Source organism: Gorilla gorilla, chromosome 6 (genome assembly GCF_029281585.2).
Source record: "Gorilla gorilla gorilla isolate KB3781 chromosome 6, NHGRI_mGorGor1-v2.1_pri, whole genome shotgun sequence".
In the NCBI taxonomy this organism is placed as follows: Eukaryota; Metazoa; Chordata; class Mammalia; order Primates; family Hominidae; genus Gorilla; species Gorilla gorilla.
Window position 1 is genome coordinate 45,298,621 of NC_073230.2, and position 26,162 is coordinate 45,324,782.

Consider the following 26,162-nt stretch of genomic DNA (forward strand, 5'->3'; position numbering starts at 1 on the left):
CTAATTTGAGAATACATTGAAACTTCTTGCATCAAAGTGTTATATGAAGAATTTGCCTGAAATATTTGCATGAGCATTTCACCTTGTGAACTATTGTGTTGAATCAAAGAAGAATCAAAAGTCAATTTACTAACAGTCTGACTCTGGTGAAATAGCAATTATAGGAAATACATAAAACTTCTGTGAAAATAGCAGATGGTTTTAGACCCTTGAGGAATCGCCACACTGTCTTCCACAATGGTTGAAATAATTACACTCCCACCAACAGTGTAAAAGCGTTCCTATTTCTCCACATCCTCTCCAGCATCAGTTGTTTCCTGACTTTTTTTAATGATCGCCATTCTAACTAGTGTGAGACGGTATCTCATTGTGGTTTCGATTTGCATTTCTCTAATGACCAGTGATGAAAAACTTCTGTTCATATGTTTGTTGGCCTCACAAATATCTTCTTTTGAGAAGTGTCTGTTCATAACCTTTGCCCACTTTTTGATGGGGCTGTTTGTTTTTTTCTTGTGAATTTGTTTAAGTTCCTTGTAGATTCTGGATATTAGCCCTTTGTCAGATAGATAGATTGCGAAAATTTTCCCCCATTCTCTAGGTTGCCTGTTTACTCTGATGATAGTTTCTTTGGCTGTGCAGAGGCTCTTTAATTAGATCCCATTTGTCAATTTTGCCTTTTGTTACCATTTGACCCAGCAATCCCAGTACTGGGTATATATCCAAAGGATTATAAATCATTCTATTATAAAGACACATGCACATGTATGTTTATTGCAGCACTATTCACAATAGCAAAGACTTGGAACCAACCCAAATGCCCATCAATGATAGATTGGATAAAAAAAATGTGGCACATATATACCATGGAATACTATGCAGCCATAAAAAATGATGAGTTCATGTTTTTCGCAGGGACATGGATGAAGGTGGAAACCATCATTCTCAGCAAACTAACACAAGAACAGAAAATCAAACACCACATGTTCTCACTCATAAGTGGGAGTTGAACAATGAGAACACATGGACACAGGGAGGGAAACATCACACACTGGGGCCTGTCAGGGGATGGGGGGCTAGGGGAGGGATAGCATTAGGGGAAATACCTAATGTAGATGACAGGTTGATGGGTGCGGCAAACCACCATGGTATGTGTATATCTATGTAACAAACCTGCACTTTCTGCACATGTATCACAGAACTTAAAGCGTAATAAAAAAAAAAGGAAAGAAAATTGCAGATGGTGAAGTGAAGGAGTACTACATGTCCTGTCTTGATAGGATATGATCCTGGTCAAAAATCCTTCTGTAGGTAGCCCTGCTCATCTATTTGGTCCACTCCAGGGATGAGGATCCCTACAAAGGTTCACTGTGTCCCTCTACTCTACAGTTGCTTTCTGTATCTCAGCCTGTGGATTAATCAGAAACTATTGTGAAAAATTATTTCCAGATGCTGCAAGTGGGAGGGAGGAAGGAAAGTAAAGAGAAAAAAAAAGAGAAAAAGAAAGAGAAAGAAAGAAAAAAGAAGAGGAAGGAGAAGAAGAAGAGGAAGAAGAAGAAGAAGAAGGAGACGAAGGAGACGGAGGAGACGGAGGAGATGGAGGAGGAGGAGGAGGAGGGGAAGGAGGGGAAGAGGAAGGAGAAGAAGAAGAAGGAGACGAAGGAGACGAAGGAGACGGAGGAGACGGAGGAGACGGAGGAGACGGAGGAGACGGAGGACGAGGAGGAGGAGAAGGAGGGGAAGAGGAAGGAGAAGAGGAAGGAGAAGAAGGAGAAGGAGAAGGACGAGGAGGAGGAGAAGAAGAAGAAGAAGAGGAAGAGGAAGAGGAGGAGGAGGAGAAGAAGAAGAAGAGGAAGAGGAAGAAGAAGAAGAAGAGGAAGAGGAGGAGGAAGAAGAAGAAGAAAAAGGAGGAGGAGAAGGAGAAGGAGAAGAAGAAGAAAGAAGAAGAAGAAGAAGAAGAAGAAGAAGAAGAAGAAGAAGAAGAAGAAGAAGAAGAAGAAGAAGAAGAAAAGACCAAACCAGGGTAGATGAAGACAAAGTTAAAAAGAAAGAAAAGGCTGGTGCTGGCAGAGAGCCTTCTGCTCCGATTTGAGGTGTATGCATTTTATGCTGTAAAGCGTGGCTAGTCACGGGAGGATTCAAAGCCAAGGAGAGATATGATCAAATCTGCACTTGGGAAAGCGCACTTTGGTGCGCATCTGGGGATAGAGGAATGTAGGGATGGGAGGATGGGGGATAGGAGTTTGGGGATGAGGCAGCTGAAGAACAGAGTCTTGTGATGGTGGAACCAGGACTTCGTTGTTCCTTCATTGTGTGGGCAGAAGAGGTGGAGGATTTTAGGCACCACCTGGTCTTGTCCCCACTGCCCAGGTAAAGCTGCTGTCTGGAGCAGGGGCCTCGAGACACCGCTCAAGTCTCACGGGCAGATGGGTTGGACAAAACGTTGCCCCCCTTCTTCTCCCCAGACAGGCAGGGAATCCCTCTTCTTCCTTTTGCTGAATCAGCTGGAGAAGAAAGCCCAGCAGGAGGCCGGCCAGCCTCAGCCTCGGGCCCTACCAGGGTCCTAGGTACTGGAATGGAACTTCGCCGAGGTCACCGCTCAAACGGCCACAACGAGGGAGCCGATTTAGATCCTCTGGGCCTGTTCCTTCCTTTTCTTTAAACGTCCCAGTCTAGCTTAGTGGAGGACCTGTTTTGTGTAAGCCTTGCCGGAGCAACCAGCACCTTTCCTGGGATACAGTCTTGTTTGTGGCTTTTCCTTTGTTGTACGCTAGTGTCCACTATCGCCCGCACGCTGACTGACCCCTGTTCTACACTGCCCCTGACACCACTGAATAGGGAGTTTGGGAAGTTTATGTCGTGCCCCAGAAAACACTAGTGGCCTTGTTCTCAAGACTAAATATCCTTAGAGCAGCCAGATCTGAAGAGGGACCCCAGAAAGATCCACGGGCATGTTCATATGTTTGCAATTGATAATATAGGAAACACTTTCTAATATTTCAGGAAAACAAAACCTTTAAAAAAACCAGATGACGTGTAACTCCTAACATTCTTACCTTGCTTCAGGACTGTTGGGAGGATAAGATAGTGTGGCAGCTATAAGCATTTAGCATAGAGCCTAGCATACAATAGTCCTTCCATGACATTAGCTTCTCTCTCCCCAGCAAAGATGACACTGCATAATCCAATGTACAGTGGGGAAATTTTTCACTAGTACATTAAGATGTTATTTGCAGTTAGAAAGGATGAATACTGTAATCCCAGCACTCTGGGAGGCTGAGGTGGGAGGATCACGGGTCAGGAGGTTGAGACCATCCTGGTTAACACGGTGAAATTCTGTATCTACTAAAAATACAAAAAGAATTAGCCGGGCGTGGTGGCGGGTGCCTGTAGTCGCAGGTACTCTGGAGGCTGAGGCAGGAGAATCGCTTGAATCCAGGAGACGGAGGTTGCATTGAGCCCAGATTGTGCCACTGCACTCCAGTCTGGCAACATAGTGAGACTATGTCTCAAAATAAAAATTAAAAATAAAAATAAAAAATAAAAAAATAATAAGAAGAACAATGAATAAGACCTAGCATTTGCTAGCACAAACAGGTGACTGCAGTCAAAAAATCTAAATTGTACATTTTAAAATAACTAAAAGAGTATAATTGGATTGTTTGTAACGCAAAGGATAAATGCTTGAGGTGATGGATACCCCATTTACCCTGATGTGATTATTATGCATTGCATGCCTGTATCAAAATATCTCAGATTTAAATACACAAATATTTAAGTACATAAATACAGAGATACATAAATACATACACCTACTATGTACCCACAAAAATTAAAAATTGTTTTAAAAGATGTTATTTGCATGCATAAAGAAAATATTATTTAAATCTCCTACTTAAAAATATTTCTTTCTTTTTCCTATGATAGTAGATAAATGGCAAGCAAAAAACGAGAAGTCCAGTTACAGGTGGGTCTGACATATCAACAATTCTTTATCTGGTGCACTAGTGCTTGAATACATTTTACAGTGCCTTCCACTTTGCAGACAGTCATCAATAATCAAAGCTTGTGGGATGAGATGTTGCAGAACAAAGGCTTAACAGGTATAAGGACTCCCCGGCTGTCTGGCCACCTGGGGTTTGACCCAGGGCTCCTCCTGGCACCCTGTCCCTCTAGAGTGCCACTCCCCACTTTGACCAAGAAATCCTGCAGTGCCTTTGCCCTGGCCATGGCTCCAGATTGGGATAACTGCTATCCTAGATTGGTAGACTTTGTTATTTCATAAATATCATCATCTTCTAGTGATTGATGTTTACCAAGCCTGGTGTGGACCTTGCAAAGCAATGCAACCTTTATTCAGAAAATTGAAAAATGAACTGAACGAAGATGAAATTCTGCATTTTGCTGTCGTAAGAATTTTGTTTTCATTAAACCACTGTTTTCACATTATATTAAGTTTTTAAGTATCCTCTAATACTTTAAGTATTGTCTTAATTTAAACAAACTGTCAGTTCTTCAAAATAGATAGTCTTTACTTGGCAGTTTTACTATATATTTAATTCTACTAGATCTGAGAATGAACATGATTTTTATCCCATTCCTATAACGTCGAGGCTATTTACCATGACTGTGAAAGTCAGAAAAGTGTAATAATGGATACGTCTATTGTTCTGTTTCCTTTCACCTGACCACATGTTCAATGTGTGTCCTTTAGAATAAGGGCTGCAAAAGCTGTTTACTGGGTATCATTGAGTAGTGCCCTGGCATTAACCCAGTTACCATATTTTCCAGTGGCAATGATTTTTTCCTCATTTATTTGCTACCTACTTGCAATAAGGGATTAAAATATTATAGCCAAACACATTTTACTGAATTGTACTGCTTTTTCAATCTATTCACATAAAATGATCAACTAATTAGAATTTTGTTGTCCAACATGGTAGCTACTAGGCATAAGTGACTATGGAGCTCTTGCAATGTAGCTGGTCCAACTGAGGAACTGAATTTTTAATTTTAATGAATTTAAATCTGGATTTTCAAACTGATACTCCATTGAGTTATTGTAAAACTTTTAAAATCTGGGATAACTTGAGTATGTGAATCTACTACTTAACTGTAAATGTTATCAAAGCTAATTAAGGATTAATTATTTCTGATTAACATTTAGCATATGAATTAAGATGTACTCTTAAGTGTAAGAGACACATTAGATTTTAAAAATTTAATATGGAAAAAGAAAGTGAAATATGCCATCAATAATTTTATACATTGATTACATGCTGAAATGATAATATTTTGGATGTATCGGGTTAAGTAAAATTTATTGTCACATTATTTTCACCTTTTTTTGTTTTTAAATGTCACTACTGGAGAATTTATATGTGTGGCTTATATAATATATTTATATTATATAGAAAAGCTCCCAAACCAACTAGACTTAAGATACAGGAGCAGATAACAGATGATAACAGGTCTTTACTCCTTATCTCTGAAATACATAGTTCCTAATGCAGACATGCAACCACAACCCACTCATGTTCTCCCAGTTACAGGTCTTTCATGGCCCCTTTCAACCCAAACATCGGAATGGGTTTGCCTACTGACCTTGTATTTCACTATCCATCCCCTTCTTTAAATGCATTTTCCGTAGGACTTATTTTCCTTAGTTCAAGATGATGAATAAGCAGTTTGAAGCCTAGACACTCACCTCTTATTATTTTTCTATTCAAGAGAGTAAGTGGCTGTCTACAGTAGTTAAATCCTGTTGTCCTGGTGAAGGAATTGACTTTTTTTTTTTTTGTCTTCTGAAATAAGGACTTTGTAAGGTTTTCATTCCTTTAATTTTTTTTAAAAAATCTTTATATAGATGTTATTTTTAGAGCAGTTTTAGGCTCATAGCAAAATTTACCATGAAGTAAAGAGTTCTCATATATCCCCTATCCCCACACTCTCATAGCCTTTTCCACCATCAAAATCCCACATCAGAGTGGTACATTGTTACAACGGATTAGCCTACACTGGCACATCATTATTTACCAAAATCCGTAGTTTACATTAAAGTTCATTCTCGGTGTTGTGCATTTTAGGGAGTTTAACAAATGTGTAATGACATGTACTTACTATATTATGGCATCATATGGTATAGTTTCATTCCCAGCAAAATCCTCTTAATCTGTTCATCTCTCCCTACCTCATAACCTCTGGCAACCACCAATCTTTTGACTACCTCCATAGTTTTGCCTTTTCCAGAATGTCATATAGTTAGAATCACATAGTGTAGAGCCTTTTCAGATTGGCTTCTTTTACTTAGTGATATGCGCCATGTCTTTTAATGATTTGATAGCTCATTTCTTTTTAGTGTCAAATAATACTTCATTATCTGGATATACCAGGGTTTATTTATCCATTCCCCTGCTGAAGAACATCTTGGTTGCTTCCAACTTTTAGCAGTTAGGAAAAGGCTGCTATAAGCATCCATGCTTAGGTTTTTGTATGAACATACTACATTTTCAACTCATTTGGGTAAATACCAAGGAGTAGGATTGCTGGATCATGTGGTAATGATATGTTTTATTTTGTAAGAAACCACCAAATCTTCCTAAGCAGCTGTACCATTTTGCATTCTTACCAACAATGAATGAGAGTTTCTGTTGGTCCACATCCTCACCAGCATCTGTTCTCTGGATTTTGGTCATCCTAATAGGTGTGTAGTGGAATCACTTTGTAGTTTTAGTTTGCATTTTCTGAGATTATGTGAGGTGGAGCATCTTTATATGTACTTATTTGCCATTTGTATATCTTCTTTGAGGAGGTGTCTGCTAAGGATTTTGGCTTATTTTTTTAATTGGGTTGTTTGTTCTCTTATTGTTGAGTTTCAAGTATTCTGTGTATTTTGAATAACAGTCTTTTATCAGGTATTACTTTTGCAAATAGTTTATCCCAGTCTGTGGCTGGTTTTTTCACTCTCTTGTCATTGTAGTTTTTTAAAAGACAAGATTCTGTAATAACCTGTTTCACTCTGGAGAATCAGAACCACCAGAAAGGAGCTAGGAAATTATTCTAGACTTGATTCTTCACAGAGAAGAAAAATCAAGTTAGAAGAGCAGAGAATAGGGCCTAAAGGAGATTGCCACATGCAGTTGGAAAGGGGTTGATAGAAGCTAAAATACAGTATCACAAGTGTCTAACAGCTGACAGATGGATCACAGGGAATTGAGGATCAGGAAATTCTTGTGAATCCTGGCAGTTGGCATTAGGAAAGTTTGTTCAAAAGTGGCAGTAGACATTCACATAGACTAGGGGTTCTGGATTCTGGTGACCTACCCATAAAGGTGAAAGAAAATTATATCTCCAAACCTCCATTGTGAGCAGCAATGGAGAGATGCCCTCTGCCGGACATATTGTTTTCTGCTGTTAATCAAGGAAGAGAGACACTCTGAACTTGAACATGTAGGTCCAAAATTAAAATGTATGAGGTTATTACCTATTAAAATTGCCCTGAGCTGAATGGTCAGTATACAATTTTTTTCTGCTGTGTGCCTTTTTAAAAGAGGAACATTAAATATTTTATATATATAGAGAGAGAGAGGCATATAAAATTTAGTTAATAGTGTTTATTATAGTTACTGTTATATTATTATTAAATTATTTAATCCTTAATAATTTATGTATTATAATATAAACATTATAATTATAATACCTGAATTACTTCTAAATAGAGTTGACCCTTAGCAATGCTGGAGTTAGGGGTGCTAACCCCCCTATGCAGTAAAAAATTCATGTATGACTTTTGACTCCACCAAAACTTAACTACTAATAACCTACTGTTGACTGGAAACCTTATGGGTAACATAAACAGTCGATTGATACATATTCTGTATGTTACGTGTATTGTATACTATATTCTTGCAATAAAGTAAGCTAGAGAAAAGAAAATAGTATTAAGAAAATTATAAGGAAAACAAAATATATTTACTATGCATTAAGTGGAAGTGGATTACCATAAAATTCTTCATCCTCATCATCTTAACATTGAGTAGGTTGAGGAGGAGAAGAAGGAAGAGGAGTTGGTATTGACGTCTCAGGGGTGGCAGAAGCAGAAGAGGTGGAGGAAGTGGAAGGGGAGGCAGGAGAAGCAGGCACAGTGGATGTAATTTTATGGAAATACGTGGTAATTTCTGTCTGACGTTTTTGCTTTTTCATTTCTCTAAAAATGTTTCTATGTGGTACCAATCCTTCTTCCACCATTTGCTTTGGTTTCAGTGCCCATATCATAGAAGGGTCCATGTCATAAATGAAGTCAAAAGCAGTCTTGAATAACTGGAATTCTTCTGCCAGATGTTCTAATGTCAGTTTGTTTTCTGGCACTGGCTCTTCTACATCTTCTCCCTCATCGTCTGGCACTGCTTTAGAGGCACTCATCTCTATCAATTAGTCTTCTGTTAATTCCTCTGGTGTGGTGTCTCTCAGCTCTTGGATTTCTCCAACATCCATATATTGAAACCTTTCACCCCCCACCTTTTTGCCACATACACAATCTCTTTTATGACTTCCTTAATTGGCTCTGTCATAAATCCCATGAAGTCGTGCACAACATCTGGACACAATTTTCTCCAGCAGGAATTTATTAATTTGTGCTTGATAGCTTTTGCAGCTTTTTCTATAACAATGATGGCATCTTCAATGGTGCAATTCTTCCAGACTTTAATGATGTTCTATCAGGGTTCTCTTCCATAGCACTGACATTTTTTCCATAGAGTACCACGTGTAATGAGCCTTCCAAGTCCTTATGACCCCCTGATCTAGAGGCTGAATTAGAGATGTTGTGTTTGGGGACAAGTAGATCATTTTGACACCTTTGGTGTTGACCTCATGGGATTCTCAGTGACCAGGGGCATTTTCCAATATCAAAGAACTTTAAAAACAGTCTCTCACTGGCAAGGTACTTCCTGACACCACGGACAAAGCACTGATGGAACCAATCCAGAATAAAAGGTTCTCATTGTCCAGGATTTCTTGTACAAACTGAAAGACTGGCAGCTGGTGTTATCTTTTCCCTTCAAGGATTGGGGGTTAGCAGTTTTATTGAGAAAGACAGCCCTGATCATAAACCCAACTGCAATGCATAAAATGGTTGAGTTAGCCTATCTCTTCTTCCTTAAGTCTTGGTGCTCACTTCTCTTCCTCACTAAATAACGAACTTTGTGGCATCCCCCTTCCCCCACCAAAACCCAAGTTTAGGGCACTTTCATCTGCATTAAAAACCTGTTCAGGTAGACGTCTTTTCTTCTTAATTATTTTCTTAAAGGCATCTGGAAACTTTTCTGCTGTCTCTTGGTCAGCAGCAGCTGCTTCTCCTGATATGTTAATATTTTTTAACCTTTTCAAAAATTATCAAACCATCCTTTGCAGGCATTAAATTCTCCAGCTTTAGATCCCTCACTTACTTTTGCTTTAAGTTGTCATATGATAACTTTGCTTTTCTGGGAATTATATTAGAGTCTATAGGCATGCCTTTCTTATAGTAATCCTGCACCTGCATAAAAGCTGCATTTTCAGTGTGAGATAAAAAGGTTATTTCAGAAAAAGTGCAAGATCTATATGCCTGCTGGCACAGCTGCAGCAATGGCTCAATGAACTTCCTTTAAAAAAAAAACCCAATTACTCTTAGACTGGATTCTTTTATCTTGAAATGGTGGGCAACTTCAGCTGCAGACCTCAATCTAGGGTACCTATCAGGCAAGTCAGCTCTTTCTTGTAATGTCATGATTTTTCTCAGCTTTTTAGCAGCACTTGCAACATCCCTAGTAGCACTTTATCTGGATCCCAAGGTGTTAGTCAAGGTTTATGGTATTGCACTGAACACAATGAAAATGCCACTTTGAAAAGCGTTGCCTTAGATTACAAAAACCAACTGTTATAAACTGAATGTTTGCCATCAAATTTCATACGTTAAAATCCTAATGTCCAATGTGGTGATATTTGGAGATGGAGACTTTAGAAGGTAATTAGAGTAAAATCGAAGCTTTTATTTAAATAAAGGAAGAGACATATGATTTCTTCCAGGTGAGGACATTAGTGGAGAAGAGGGCCTTCACTTCCGGCACCCAGACTGTGCTGGCACCCTAATCTGAGACTTCCAGCCTCCAGAACTATGAGAAATAAATGATTGTTGTTCAGCCACCCAGTCAATAGCAATTTGCTATTGCAGCCCAAACTGACTAAGACACCAACTCTTACAGGAGACCCTACCAAACGATCTCATTCTGGCAGCTGGACCAATGGATACTATGTTAATATGGAAGAAGACACTATTATTGAATGTATAGTAGTTCATAATTAATTTGGAACAACTTGGAATTTATGAGAAAATATTAAGAAAATTACAGACATAAAATTCAAAATCTTTAAAAGTTGACTACTAATTTATTCAAGGAATGTTTAGTAAACCTCTTTTAATGTATGGCCCTATGACTGACAGAGGGAGATGAGATACGAACGTGGATAGGAAACATGCTATCTCTGTGCACACAACTCTCCTTCTAACAGAGCAGGTGCAACAGGCCCACACGTGCCTGTAGTAGAATATTGAAAGGGACATAGGTGCCTTGGGAGAGGGGCAGTAATGTGCTTTGCAGAACAAGAGATGATTTACAGCAAAAGGAAGTGAGAGAGAGTTGGAGGAAGGATAGTTGAACAGGGACAGCAAAAGAAGGGCAGGACCAGGGAGGAAAAGATGAGTAAATAAGTTTGGCTAAAGGTTGGTTAAGGTAAAGGGAAATGGTGTGGAAAGGTTAAGGCCAAATGACGTAGGGCTTGAATCGCCAGTATGTGCAGTTTGATCCCTAAAACCACTAAGGCATACCGAATGTTGCAGTAAACCTAAAAATTATATATATCTCTGCATTGTTTCAACATAGTGTATCAAATTACTTGAATATAGTTTTATTTATTATTATATGAAATGTTTACTTTTTCCAGGCAGAAGCGGACAACATTGTGACTTTGCAGCCATTTAGAGATAAATGTGAACCTGTTTTTCTCTTTAGTGTTGTAAGTATATTTACTTTCTCAATTGCATTATCAGATTCCAGTTTGCAGTTAAGAACAAGTAACATTGTAAAATTACCATGAAATTGTTTGCCAATGACAGTAATTACACAATGTTTGCCTTATCTTTTCTTGACTATTTATAAATTTTATAATTTGGCTGCTAGGAGCTTATTATGGATTGAAGGGATTAGATGATGACACACTGGATTCATCAGGGAAAGGAAAAGTAAGATGGCGTTTATCTTTGCTAAGGAAATGATCGGAGATTTGTACAATAAATTTTTTACAGGAGTAAAACCTTGGAAATTTCATAGATACCTAGCAAGAGAGAATTGGTTATAAACATTCATGCATATCCATACAAGAAAGCATCTGTATGATCAGTCTTTTGTAATACACATTACTCTTATCTCTATATTTATAAAGAAGAAAGCAAGTGGATCCACCAAAATGTTATAGCAGTTTTCTATGTGTGAGGAACAGGTGACTAATTTAAGTTTTATTATTCATACTATTCTATATTTTCCACATATTCTGTGAGGAACACACAACTTTAATAATCAGACAGAGGCCAGGCATAGTGGCTAACGCCTGTAATCGCAGCACTTTGGGAGGTTGAGGTGGGAGGATTGCTTGAGGCCAGGAATTCAAGATCAACCTGGCCAACACAGGGAGACCACATCTCTATTTTCAAAAATAAGTAATAATAAAATAAATATAAAATATAAATGAATAATTAGAAAGACATAAATAGTGCTATTTTCTAAAAGCAGAGTGTACAGTTAGTGCTAAATTGTGTGACACAGGGTATAGCTGCTACAGAGTTCGAGAACTGAGACAGAAGAAAGAAAGCCTTCACGGAGGAGATAGACAGGACTTGGACTGTTCCTCCACTGTGGATATTTATTTTTGATATTAGAAATACTCATTAAAAACACATCTTGGATATAACTTTTTTCTGCTATTAAACAGTACTCTTGCAACCCTTTCAAAGAGTTGAATTGCTGGGTTAATCATAAAAAATGCATTGAATGGTAAAAAATGCATTGTAGATCTCCTCTAAGTTGGATGTTTAGAATTCAATGATTTAGGTGAGGGGTCAGCTAACGTTGTTTTTGTTGTTGTTGTTGTTTTGTTTTGTTTTTTGTAAAGGGCCAGGGAGTGAATAATTTCAGCATGATTAAAATACAGTCTCTGGACTGGGTTGAGGTTTGCTGACTCCTAAACTAGATGTCATTACACTCATGAGGGGACCAGAATGAATAACAACACAGAGGCAGAATGGGCTTGGGGGGCTCATGGAACAATGAGGAGGCTTTAGCTGCACGTAGTGGGTAGGAGCATGGGACTGAGAGAAAAGATTGGGCAGGTGGGTCGCATTGTAGAGTCTGGAGCTCTGGGATAGTCGATAATATAGTTTGGGTATTTGTTTCCTCCAAATCTCATGCAGAAATGTGACCTCCAGTGTTGGAGGTGGGGCATAGTGGGAGGCGTTTGGGTGATTGGGGCAGATGCCTCGTAAATGGCTTGGTGCCCTCCCTACAGTAATGAGTGAGTTCTCCCTCTATTAGTTCATGCAGGAGCTAGTTACTTAAAGAGCTTGGCACCGTCTCACCTTTCTCTCACTCCTTCTCTCTCCACATGACATGCTGTCTCCCTTTCCCTTCCTCCATGAGAACAAGCTTCCTGAGGCCTCACCAGAAGCAGATGCTGGTGCCATGTTTGTACAGTCTGCAAAAGTTTGAGCCAAATAAATTTTTCTTTACGAAGTTCCCAGCTTCATGTACTCCTTGATAACAACACAAAACAGACTAATTGGGCCATCACCCCGACAGCTAGTCCAGTCTGACCAGTAGACCCAGCCCCACTCTCCTTAAGTGTACCATCCAATCCATGTTCTCTAATGCCTGCAATCAGTGCCCAGAGTTTAAGTCCACCCTTCCTCATAGCCATGTTTCATCCATCCTTCTAATGCTTATTCTTTGTCACACCCAGTTCTCCAACTCTTCCCCTATCTCCCAAACCTTTCCACTCTATGACATCTGGAATTAAAATGACTTCCTAAGATTTTTGACCATGGCTCTGAGCTTCTGTCTCGCTTCCTTGGCTTACCTTAGTTCTACCTTCTTCCTTTGGACACTCTCTCCACAGCCCAGAAGTGATAACTGTTTATTTCAGAATGTGAAGTATAATTGGTGTTTCCTTTACTTCTTAGTTCTTCAATAACTTTCTTTTCTTTGCTATTACTAGAGGTCTGTTTCACATGGCTAAATCTCCTATTCCCCCATCTCACTCCTGTCATTTACCGACCTTCAGATCAGGTCTATTGATGACTGAAGTCTTTGGCGTGTGGTTTAAAGTCTTACTCTCAAGCCTGAGTCCTGCCATCACCTTGAGGACTTCAGTATCCACACTGACAACCCGCCCAATATCCTGGCCTTTCAATTCTTGACCTCCTGGCTGCTAATAAACTTTTCTTCCAATAAACTTCATCGAATCACTCCTGCAATCATGTCTCAGACTGCCCATTGCTCCACAGCCATAATCATTAATTTAAGAATAGAATTCTGTGATCACAAAAACACCATCAAGCCCAATGCTCATTTTATTCAGATATTCCCTCAATGTCCCTTTGTACGGGTCAGCATTTTTAGCTGACAACAGATTCATTCCAGCTAGTCTCAGCAGAAGCCTTCCTCAAGAGATATTAGATAATTCACAGAATTGTTGAAAGATACTTTTTAGTTGGAAATGGTAACTAGAGTTTCAGGTTTCATTTAAACCTTACTCAACTGGATCTTTCCTGTTGGCTTTTGAATATGATTAAGTCTTTTCAATTTAAAAAATATATAATACTTCTTTCTGTTAGCATATCCCTCTCTAGCCACCATCCATTTCTTGTCTTCACCTCATAGCTAAATTGGTCAGAAGACTTTTTATATTTAATTTTACTTCTTTTCTTTCCATCCCATTAACTCCTCAATCCATTCTACCTGAGCTCTGATTATTCCACCAAAATTGCTGTTGCTAATGTATCCAAGTACCAGCCTGTACTAAGTATAATGGATATTGTTAGGTATTCATCATTTGTACCTCCTAAATGGTTTGAATATAGTGACCATGCCCTCCTTTTTAAAATATTTGCTTCTTTTGGCTTATGTGACTTGGTTTTCCTTTCACCTTCCTGGATGCCACTTCCCTCTGTCCCTTTGGCAAATTCACCCTTCTTTATTCCATGATTAAATATTGACTTTATCAGGCTACACTCTCCTTAGAAAATTTCCTCTACACACAGTTTCAATCACCACCATCTGTATATCAATAAATCACGTTTACATCTTCAGCTGAATGCTATGCTTTCCACTCGCAGCATTTCCAGTTGGGGTCTTGGCATCTCCTATTGGCTTTCTCAAAAAGCATCTCACAGCAAACTCACTCAATACCAGATCTTCCTCCCCACAAAACACAGTCCCCTTCTATTGTCTCTGAATTTGGCATATAATATGATAACTTATAATTTATCCAGTTTTCAAGTGAGAAACAGAAGAGTCACCTTGTGACATCTCTTTACATCACATTCCATCCAAGTCATACCTTGGACCTGTCAATTTTACTGCCCAGGTCTCTGTCACACTCATCTACCTCTTTCCATCCTTTCCATCTCCACCACCATCATCTCTCCACCTCCACCTCTAGCGTAGCTCCTAACTTGTCTGCGAATATTTTCTTTTGCTCCCCCCAGCATTTTTTCCACACAGTAGGTGAAATAATTTTTACAAACAATTTTAATCATGGTCATGGCCTCTGCTTAAACATTCTGACTGCACTTAGGATGAAGACTGAATCCCTGGCCCACCAGGCTGCGCACAGTTTGGCTTCTCCTGAGTGCTGGGCTTCAACTCACACCAGGCTCCCCCTCACTTTGTCACCTGGCCTTGTCACTTGCCATCTTCCCTTCCAGCTTTAGAACCCTTATGTCTGTTATTCCTTTTGTTCTTTCTTCTCCTTTTTGCCCAATTAGCTCTTACCCGTCTTTCATATTTTAAACCAAGAATCACTTCCTGACATTGAGAAGTACCTTTCCTGATCTCTTTGACCAAAACCCATTCTTATAGGTGCTCCAAGGGCTTTGCATCACTCTTGGTAGCACCTACTAAGGTTGCTGTTTCACATGTTTGTGTTTTTACGTAGGGCTTTTTAAAAAAAATCTAATTAGGTCAGGTACCAGATCTATTATTTTATACCATTATGCCTGGTATGGCACCAGTAAGCAGATGCTTAGTAAACAGGTGTTAAAAGATGAGTGAGTGAAAGGGGCATGGTGTCAAAAATAACTAGGGAGGATGTCATTGGGAGGCCTATCCAGAATTGTTCAACTTTAAAGCAAGGATGCCTCAGGAGAGATTGCATCAGGTGAGAGCTCCTGCAGGGGGATGACTTGCTGCAAGGTGCTGGAGGATGTGCAAATTGGAGGTAGAACTCAAAGAGCTGAGTTTATCAAGTCAAGAACATTCACAGTATTAAGACCTTACTGTAAAACGTTAATTACCATAGCTAAAAGAGGATTCATGAGGATGAGAGTAGGGTAGAAGGGAGGGATGACTTAGTCCAGTTTAAGTGTTAGTTCTTGATGCGTTCTGCAAATGAAAGTTCCCCTCCTGTTTTCATTTCCCTTACAGAATGGCAAAATTATCGAAAAGATTCAGGGTGCAAATGCACCGCTTGTTAATAAAAAAGTTATTAATTTGATCGATGAGGAGAGAAAAATTGCAGCAGGTGAAATGGCTCGACCTCAGGTAATACTTTGGATTAACAACAGTTTGAAGACAAGCTTATCATTTAGAGTGAAATAGAACAAAATGCACTACTGGTGCTAGGTACCTCTAAAGGCTTTGAGTACTTTATGTCTTTTAATTTTAAAAAAGTACATTACCTTTTATTTGATGTTTTCCTAAGTTGTTTAACCTAATTTTGTAACTATCCAGGTGTGTAAATGGTGCAATCTTTCTGGGAAGCATTTTGGCAATGCATGTGTATATATATTTATATACCTAAAAATGAAACCTTTCGGATAGTTCAAGAATCACAGAAGCATATTCATGGCTTCCCTGAAAGTTAGGAACATTTGTCCTTCTGGTACTTTGCTCTTTTTTTTTAATTGACTTTATAAGTGTAAGTATATAGTAATTATTTATATGAAATTTGTAAGAACATAAAAGCTATTTGGATGAATAAAAAAATCTGGTACTTTGCTCTTTAATAGGATATTGATTATTGGTTTGAGAAATTTTTTTTTTTAAGTTAAGGAAATATCGTTTTTTTCCAAATTTGCTGACAGTAATGGTTAAGAACAGATCTTCACACTTATCAAATGCCCTTTTGATATTTAACATGATTATCATGTGTTTGCAGTTTTCTTATTTATTAATTTCTGCTTTGTTCTTATTTTATCTCCCATGCTCTTATTAAATTTTAAGGTTTGGCTGGGTGCGGTAGCTCACGCCTGTAATCCCAGCACTTCGGGAGGCCAAGGAGGGCAGATCACTTGAGGTCAGGAGATGGAGACCAGCCTGGCCAACATGGTGAAACACCGTCTCCACTAAAAATACAAAAATTAGCCGGGCATGGTGGCAGGTGCCTGTAATCCCAGCTATTTGGGAGGCTGAGGCAGGAGAATCACTTGAACCCAGGAGGCGGAGATTGCAGTGAGCCGAAATAGCACCACTGCACTCCAGCCTGGGTGACAGAGCAAGACTCCTACTCAAAAAAAATAAAAAAAAAATAAAAAAAATTAAGGTTTGCTACCCTTTTCATACTGCACATATGCATTATTCCTGCCCCTTCCATTTTAAAACATCGCTTATTTTATTTAAGTGGAAAGCTGGAGACAGTAATGTTAGATAAGTTCAGGAACTCTTCCACTTTACTTTCTATTTCTTAGACTATAAATATTTACTAGATACAAAATTTCTAAAAACCCACTCACTATCATATTAAAACATAACTGTGTTATCTTTGCATTGCATTTCTTTTTCATAGTATCCTGAAATTCCATTAGTAGACTCAGATTCAGAAGTTAGTGAAGAATCACCATATGAAAGTGTTCGTAAGTAAATTTACTTCAAAGTAATCCAAGGGTTTTCTGTACATGGGCGGTCATCACAGCATCACTTGTTTCAGCAAAACACTGGTAACAAATCCATGTTTATTAAGGAGGAATTGTTCAGATAAATGATGATTTGGGCCTTGCAAGACTCAGCTATTAAAAAGCACCTTCTTTTCCTCACTCGCCTTACCTTTGGTTCTGGGCCTGGAGCCTTTCAGAGGTTACCCAGTACAATGGATTCCTGTCTCCTGTGACTTATCTGGACAGCAGCTTCCTATTTCATCCTTCATCATCTTCCAAATATTTGTGATGATAATTTCTTCCTTGATGACCCATACTCTTGGTTTACTTTGCAGTTAACAATTTCACGCCTTCACTAGATTATCTGCATTGGGGTAGTGGGGTGTATGTGTTCATACTCTGGAGGGAGCAGAGGCAAACAGCCATAACCAAATGAGTTATCTTGCACTAAAAGCTCATTATAAGAATGTCGATACATTCATAGATGAATCTGTTGGTGATGTTTACTTGCATGATTCACAGTTAAAACTTCACTTACTGGTAGTACTGTGCTGGATGGATCCTGTGTGTGATTCTTACGCATGGGAATTGCATTCAAACCACCAGGGCCTACCTCCTCAATTTTTGTTTCCTCTGGATTAAAAACTCCTGTCAATGTTTCCCCTGCATGCAAATATAGGAACTGCCATTTGATTCTAAGTAGGAACCCTCTGGTAGTTGAAATGCCATAGTAAGTAAGATACACAGCTATCAATGGGCAACAATTAACTGATCATTAGAAATTTACATTGCTAATTGCCAGATCCTTCATTATCCAGACTTTGTGCCAAGAAAATGAAATTCTGTCTTTTTCTAAATTTTTTTCTAGAGGAATTATACAGTATTGCTATTATCAAACCGGATGCTGTGATTAGTAAAAAAGTTCTAGAAATTAAAAGAAAAGTAAGTAATATTTTCCAACTATGATTAAATTAATTGCAAAATAACAACCTCTTAATCGTCAGTTTGAAGACAAGCTTACCATTTAGAGTGAAATAGAACAAAATGCACTACTGGTGCTAGGTACCTCTAGAGGCTTTGAGTACTTTATGTCTTTACAAGGCTCGATCTATTCATGCATCCTTCTGTAAATGATCCTACTCTACCAGCATCCTATGTAAATTTTAAAAAATTATAGTTCTTATGCTAGATTGTATATTAGTCTGTCTTCATGCTGCTGATAAAGACATATCTGAGACTGGGCAATTTACAAAAGAGAGAGGTTTATTGGACTTACAGTTCCACATGGCTGGGGAGGCATCACAATCATGGCAGAAGGCAAAGAGGAGCAAGTCACATCTTACGTGGATGGCAGCAGGCAAAGAGAACTTGTGCAAGAAATCTTCCATTTTTAAAGCCATCAGATCTCATGAGACTCATTCACTATCATGAGAACAGTGCAGGAAAGACTAGCCCCCATAATTCAATCACCTCCCACTGGATTCCTCGCACAACACATGAGAATTGTGGGAGTTTAAAATTCAAGGTGAGATTTCGATAGGGACAGAGCCAAACCATATCATTCTGCTCCTGGCCCCTACCAAATGTCATGTTCTCACATTTCAAAAACGAATCATGGTTTCTCAATAGTCCCCCAAAGTCTTAACTCATTTCAGCATTAACTCAAAAGTTCACAGTTCAGCATCTCATCTGAGACAAGGCAAGTCCCTTCTGCCTATGAGCCAGTTAGATCAAAAGCAAGTTAGTTACTTCCTAGATACAATAGGGGTGCAGGTATTGGGTAAATACAGCCATTCCAAGTGGGAGAAATTGGCCAGAATGAAGGGGCTACAGGCCCCAAGCAAGTCTGAAATCCAGCAGAGCAGTCAAATCTTAAAGTTTGTATATTTTTGAGCCACTTCAAACCAAGTGTCCTATAGATTTTGCTGAGGTTCTTATAGAAAATGTATTGAAAGCTGGTGGTTTGTTAAGCCCAAAAAACAAACTTAACTTGTTTTACATGTGATCCCACGACACCTGGATTTGACCTTACTCTCTAATTGAAGATTACCAAAGGTGGATTTATTATAGAAGCAGAGCATAAGACAGTGCTCACTGAAGAACAAGTTGTCGACTTCTATAGTCGAATAGCAGACCAGGTATGAAAGTTAAAAAGAAAAAATCCTGTATGTGTTTAAATACAGTGGCCTTCATAAGCTTTAAATCTTTATTACAGAAAAGCAAATTGGTAAGTCTGAACAACTAAAATAAGCTCCTGGTGCCCCTGTTGGTGTCCATATCATGGAGATGCCAATGATAGTGGCTCTGAAAAAATCTTCGGTAGAAATAGTGGCTACCAAGCAAAACTGGATGGTCTGATTGTGTTTTGTTGACATGAAGACCTCTTTATGTCAGGCCTTCCAAGAGCCCCTGCATCAGTCCTCTGGAAGTGAATATCCAGTCGTTTTCTATTGATTTTTATTCTGGGTTGAAGGCTCTGTCATCAGCTTCACAAGAATGCTTTAATCTTTTCTTTACCTAAGGGCCTTTCTCTCAGGCTGCCCCCACCCCAACTGCCCCACTCCTGCCACCTCCCTACCCCACCAACTCTTTTTTGTCTGGGGATATAATATAATAAAGGCAGTGCTGTGTATTAGAAAGTGTACTGGCTTGGGAGTGAGGAGACCTCACTTCTAGAAATGAACTGTCCAATATGGTAGCTACTAGATACATGTGATCATTTGAATTTAAATTCATTAAGATTAAATTACATTAAAAATTTGAAGTCTCAGTTGCACTAGTCACATTTTAAGTGTTCAAATCCACATGTGGCTACTGTGTTGGAAAGGGCAGAAGAGCATGTACATCATCACATACCATTCTACTGGACATCACTTTGTGGAACTGACTGCACCACTCATGCCATCTCTGTTGGCCCCAGCTTCCACCTGTGTAGAAAGAAAGGGTTATGCCAACTGTATTCGCATTAACTGTAAACTTCTGAGAAAATCCAATTCCTGGGCCCCACTTCAGACTTACTAAATCAGAAACTGTAGGATTGGGCTCCAGAAATATGTGTTTTAACAAGCCCCGTAGATGACTTGGAAACATCCTAAATTTGGGAATATTGTTAGGTTATCTTTAAGATAAATTCCTACTAGCTTTGAACTTCTGCCACTTAAAAATGTAGGAGACTAGTGACTGGGAAGGGATAGGGAGAGATTTGTTAAAGGTGTGAACCAAAAGTATCTGAGACAGGTTGCAATCAATCTAGAAAGTTTATTTTGCCAAGGTTAAGGACACGCCCATGACACAGCCTCAGGAGGCCCTGATGACATGTTTCCAAGGTGGTCGGGGCACAGCTTGATTTTATACATTTTAGGGAGACATGAGACATCAATCAATATGTGTAATATGTACATTGGTTCTTCCTGGAGAGGTGGGACAACTTGAAGCAGGGTTGCTTCCAGGTCTTAGGTAGATAAGAGACAATCAATAGCATTCTTCTGAGTCTCTGATGAGGCTTTCACTGAATACACGATTTACATGTGAGATGACATAGAGGAATAGTCACTTATGCCTTAGTCTTGCTTAGTGAATCTGTGTTTTTACATAAACAACTGAGCAGAGGAAGCCATCAGATGTGCATTTGTGTCTGGTGAGCAGCGGGATGGCTCTGTCTTTTGGCTCTGTCTGTCCTCTGTCCCCTACCTGTGAAGATAAGCTATCAATTATCAATTTACATTGCCAGGGTGAAATCCAACAGAACTGTTTTAGAGTAAAGATCTTGAGGCCCACAAGGAATTTCCTTGTGGACAAATTATGAGGGAGGTATGTAGCTTTTTTTTTTTTTTAATCTTTGTAGCAATCTTATTTAGGAATAAAATGAGAGGCACGTTTGCCTGATGGAGTTCCCAGCTTGACTTTTCCCTTTGGCTTAGTGATTTTGGGGTCCAAGAGATTTATTTTTCTAAGGACACAAAATTACCCTGCTCTGGTTATTATACATTTTCTTTATTGAAACATCACTATGTCCCCCATGAATATATGCAATTATTTTTCAATAAAAAGCAAAAATAAAAACCCCCAAACAATAAAAATGTATTGTTAACAGGAGATTTATAAGAGTAACATTCCTTTGCCCAGGGACCATGGAGAGGGAAGATTTCATTTGACTTGGGTAGTGACCACCATTTTAGTCCATCCATTTCAGGAGCCTGAAGGAAACAGTTTATCATTTTATTTTGTAGCCTGACTTCGAAGAGTTTGTCTCTTTTATGACAAGTGGCTTAAGCTATATTCTAGTTGTATCTCAAGGAAGTAAACACAATCCTCCCTCTGAAGAAACTGAACCACAGCCTGACACCGAACCTAACGAACGATCTGAGGATCAACCTGAGGTCGAAGCCCAGGTTACACCTGGAATGATGAAGAACAAACGAGACAGGTATAGCTCAAGACCAGGAATTGTGTTACTTGCAATGTCTTATTGGGTAATGAAGCATAGTGTAGGCACCTCAGTACCTAAGGGCAAATGTTTTTATGTTAAAGGCATAAGTATTTCTTCCAGTCAACCTAACATACTGTATATTCAGAAGAGCTGTGTGCCAGGTGAAGTGTCAGATACCTGGCATTGGAAAAAGTAGTGGCTTGTGGGTTGTAGGGTAGTAAGAATTTACAGATGACAGTGTAGGTTTGAAAGAAAAGTTTTGTTAGATAGAAAGAGCACTGCAGAAGAGTGCAGCGGGGCTCCTCAGTGAGAGAGGACTGAGCTCGCCATGGTGGATTTTTGTTTAGGGATATTTATGGACCTTAAAGCTGGAGCTTAAGGGTAATTTGCACCTTATTAGCCACACAGGTCATGATAAATAATTGCACTTGTAGACATGTTGGTGCCTTGATGTCAGCAAGGGTTGCACAATGAGTTTGAACATGCATGCATTCCGGAGATGTATAGAAATTCTAGTTACTTATAATTTTTTTTAAGCCTGGTACCAGATGCCAGCTTTAAATAATAGGGAAGTCTAGTTACTTCTAAATTCCTCAGATAAGGAGTTTTGCCTCTGGATAGTCAGCTTGGTGGCCCTCAAGTGATCTTTGCTCCCCTCACTGTGACTGCCCTGAAAGTTTATGTCAAGACCACTAGAAAGGGAGGCCTTTTCCCTGTTTGTCTTCCTAGAGCTGGGCATACCAGTCTGGCCACAAGGGCTGGGGCTTGAAGGGTGTATTGGAACCATGTATATAATCCCTGCCAACTCAGTCTCCTCTCCCATCTCCCCACCTTCCCCTTCCACCTTCCCGGTGCCCTAAAAACATGAAACATGCACTTTTACTTTAGATGGTTTGTGGTTACAAATTACTGAGAACAAAACGGTTGTATATTTTTTGTTGATGGATTTTAAAATATTAGAAAATGGATATAAATAATTTGTAGAATGTTGGTTTTATGTGCTGCTGTTTGTGCCTGTTATTCCTCTGAAGACTCAGAGAATGGAGAGTGTAACACAGCAGTTGTCAGGCTGCACCGGAAAGAAAGTCAGGTGAGCAAGAACATACTTAGAGTATCTGAGCCTTGAGGCTTCCTGGGATGTGTCTCCCCCTGCTTGGCAGCCCATCTCCATTGCATTTTCTGGCTGAGACTATCCAGAATGTCCCTTGTTGGTCCTTCTTGACTTATTAATGAATCGTAGTGGCTTTTCTTGGGTGCCTACCTCTGTTGGCTCCTAGTGATGCCATATTTTTAGGAAGTGGGAGATCCTAATATCATTAGTTCCATGTTGTACGCAGGATAAAGGAACTCATAAGGTAAATCCTGCTGGCAAGGAGCTTTTTAAACAGTAGCAGTTACTTTCAGGGTTTTAAGGGAAAATAATAATGAGTGGGCTGAGGGAAGGTTTGTTGGGTAGGGTGTGTTAAGTTTAAAAAGATACCAGATTTTATCCTAGAAATTTTGAGCCATTCAAAAAACAAAAAGCGTTCTACGAAGCACTCATTAATGTGACGAGTGAAGTCATCATTCCATGGCGCTATTGTTTAGGTAGTAAACCTCCATTACAACCAACTTTGAGAAGCTGCAATTGTCCCATACTCGCATGACACCATGGACAATTTAGGCATGTTAATTGGCATGTCAGAGGAAAGTGCCAGCAGCTCTCCCTCCAGAACAAGGGCAAGCACTATAGGGGCCAAGATCAGAGTGAAATGAAATGTGTACACCTTGCTCTGGCACAGTCTACAGTATTTCCTTTCTAAACTTAGAGTCCCCATGTGCCTTTGGCCCATGTTTATCCCAAGCTGGCCACAGCAGACAGCATGGGACAGTGTGGAGCATGCTTGTTTGGTGTGCTCGGGCTCAGAAACTGATACCCAAAATATGGCGCTTTGACATGCTGAACTGAAAAAGTCTCACAATCTCTCTGACTTGCCCCAGCACTCCCGGCCAGCAGTCTCTCTCAAAGCACAGAATGAAGTTGAATTTCTTTTATCTGCCTAAGATCCTCAGATCCGACAAGAACAATTGTTTTTCTTCCCCTCCCTATAAGACCAAGAATGTAACCACATCTGAACGGAGATAGTGTACAAGTTAATTTCTGTGCGTTGGTCCATTCATTCTCCCTAGTCATCCTTTATTGTCCTTCAACAGAATTCTTCTCCCTGCTCCCATTACCTGTTTTGCCAGATGGTCTATAACAGGGGTGTCCAATCTTTTGGCTTCCCTGGGGCACACTGGAAGAAGAATTGTCTTGGGCCACACATAAAATACACTAACACTAATGATAGCTGATGAACTTAAAAAAAAAAAAAAGAACTCGCAAAAAATATATATCATAATGTTTTTAAAAGTTTACCAATTTGAGCTGGGTGCGGTGGCTCATGCTTGTAATCCCAGCACTTTGGAGGGCCAAGGCAGGCAGATCATGAGGTCAGGAGATCGAGACCACATGGTGAAACCCAGTCTCGACTAAAAACACAAAAATTAGCTGGGTGTGGTGGTGCATGCCTGTAGTTCCAGCTACTCAGGAGACTGAGACAGGAGAATCACTTGAACCTGGGAGGCAGAGATCGCAGTGAGTCAAGATCGAGCCACTGAATTCCAGCCTGGGTGACAGAGTGAGACTCCATCTCAAAAAAAAAAAAAGTTTACCAATTTGTGTTGGGCCACATTCAAAGCCTTCCTGGGCCTCATGCAGCCAGTGGGCTGCAGGTTGGACAAGCTTGGTCTATAGGCTTCTGAACCTCATTGCAGGGTGGGTACTCACTCTGTGGTTCTCTCTGTGTACATGTTAATCAAATTTGTCTGCTTTTTCTCCAACTAATCTACTTTTTGTCTGTTGATGCCTGTTGGTTTTTCAGTAAAACTTGAGAGGACAGAGGGGAAGCTTTCCCCTGGCTTCTATAATGCTTGTTCTTATTTTCACAGCTCTTGCTCTGGAGGGAGGGCCTGAAAGGCACTGTCACTTCCATGTGACATCTTTCAAGTAGGTCCAGAATCTAAAGGAATAAGGACAAAAAACTCTCATGCGCAATTTATTCAGTTGTTTACTTTCACTCTTTATTGCCCCCTCTCCCCTATCTCCCAGCCTGCTCACTCTCCTCTCTGGGTGGTGGGGATGGAGAGGGTGAGAGAGGAGAGAAGTTAAAAGCAGAGCAATTGAACTGGGAGTGATTGATGACCCCTCTGTGTACAGAGCAGCGGAGTCCCAGAGCTTTATTGGCTGGTTATTCCTGTGGAGACAAACACTCACAGCTTATGAATTCGCATGTTGTGGGGAAACTCTCTCCATGCCATCGATGGTCTGCCTGCTCCAGTGGCTGCAGAAGGGTGGGGGAAGAGCCAGGGAAACAGGGCAGAGGTACCCATGTTTGTCGTTCACATTCCAGCTTCCTTCATGATGGCTTTTTATTACATTATTTACATGTCTGTCTCTTTAATCAGCCTGTTTTAAGAAATCAAAGGATAGTGTAATTTATCTTTGCTTTCCAGTCTTTCTACAAATCAGGAAGGTGTGGTTCCATTAGCTACATCGCTCAGAGTCACACAGGTAGTAACTGGCAGAGTCTTCTCATTCATTCACTTATTTTGTTATGTGTTGATTCATTCATCTAGTATTTATTAAAGACCTACTATATGCCAAATCCTAGAGATACAAAGATGGGGAAGAATTAGATGACGACCTCTGAGGTCACTTTCAGTTTTAAGTCTTTATGACAGAGTGACTTTCCAACCACCTCTACTATATTGTATTCCTCTGTCCACAGAAAATATCTGTTCTCTTCTCAGTAGCCTCTCTATTTGTCCCTATACATGTCATAGCTATAGGGAGCTTAATTTTTTCCTTTATGATATTCTCATTTAAATTAAACATAATAGATACAATTCCTAAAATAATCCTTAAAAGTATTTCCGGGATCAGGGAAGTCTGAATTCTATACCCTGACTCTACTCCCATCTGCAAAGCTTTCTTTCCTCTCCATAGTCAAAGGGAAGCTTAACTGGTAAGCAGCTGGCTGTCAGTGAGGTCTGGAGCTCTGTTCAGGTCCCTAGGGCAGGAGAAGATGAGGGTGGTGTGGTGTTTTCTCCACCGAGAGTTTGGGGAGCTCCTGAACTCCCCAGAAAACAAGGACCTGCAGACAACCACAGACCCTGAGAATAACAGACTTGTGGACTTCACTGAGACTTCCTGACTCCTAAAGGGCCAGGATAGAACTGAGTAGAATTATTGAATTCCTTGCCCTAGCTAGGTCTCTGGGGGCTTTTCCTGATTGCCCCTGCAGAAGAATAATAACCCACTGTCTTCTACAGCACAAGCTTGTAGAGGTCATCTTGCCTTCCAACTACAGGGTTTCCAACACATATCAAAAATCAGACCTAAGCCCCAGTGAGCCACCAAGGAAAAATGAGTACCTGCCTAAGGGAGACTGGCAGCCAGAGAAAGGAAGGCCTGTACAAAAATCACAACACAAGTCTAGTGAAAAAGAACTGCTTAGATATAGAAAAACCCTTAAA

General features: G+C 39.8%; 1 protein-coding gene across 2 annotated transcripts in view; it reads left to right on the top strand.

The window, feature by feature from the left end:
- The first annotated feature begins 2,132 nt into the window (after window positions 1-2,132).
- Window positions 2,133-26,162, top strand: part of NME8 (NME/NM23 family member 8) — a 58,032-nt gene continuing 34,002 nt past the window's right edge. The window contains exons 1-10 of one of the 2 annotated variants that reach the window (XR_008667483.1): window positions 2,133-2,367; window positions 3,925-3,964; window positions 4,043-4,100; window positions 4,300-4,406; window positions 10,978-11,049; window positions 15,729-15,845; window positions 17,089-17,155; window positions 18,045-18,118; window positions 19,222-19,314; window positions 21,406-21,602. Coding sequence is in view for 1 of the 2 variants with exons in the window: in XM_019030612.4 (XP_018886157.2) it covers window positions 3,932-3,964; window positions 4,043-4,100; window positions 4,300-4,406; window positions 10,978-11,049; window positions 15,729-15,845; window positions 17,089-17,155; window positions 18,045-18,118; window positions 19,222-19,314; window positions 21,406-21,602 (818 nt within the window). In the remaining variant the exon portion in view is untranslated. Of the gene's footprint in view, window positions 2,368-2,401; window positions 2,696-3,924; window positions 3,965-4,042; window positions 4,101-4,299; window positions 4,407-10,977; window positions 11,050-15,728; window positions 15,846-17,088; window positions 17,156-18,044; window positions 18,119-19,221; window positions 19,315-21,405; window positions 21,603-26,162 lie in introns of those variants that run through there. The other variant, XM_019030612.4, reaches the window with a different exon arrangement.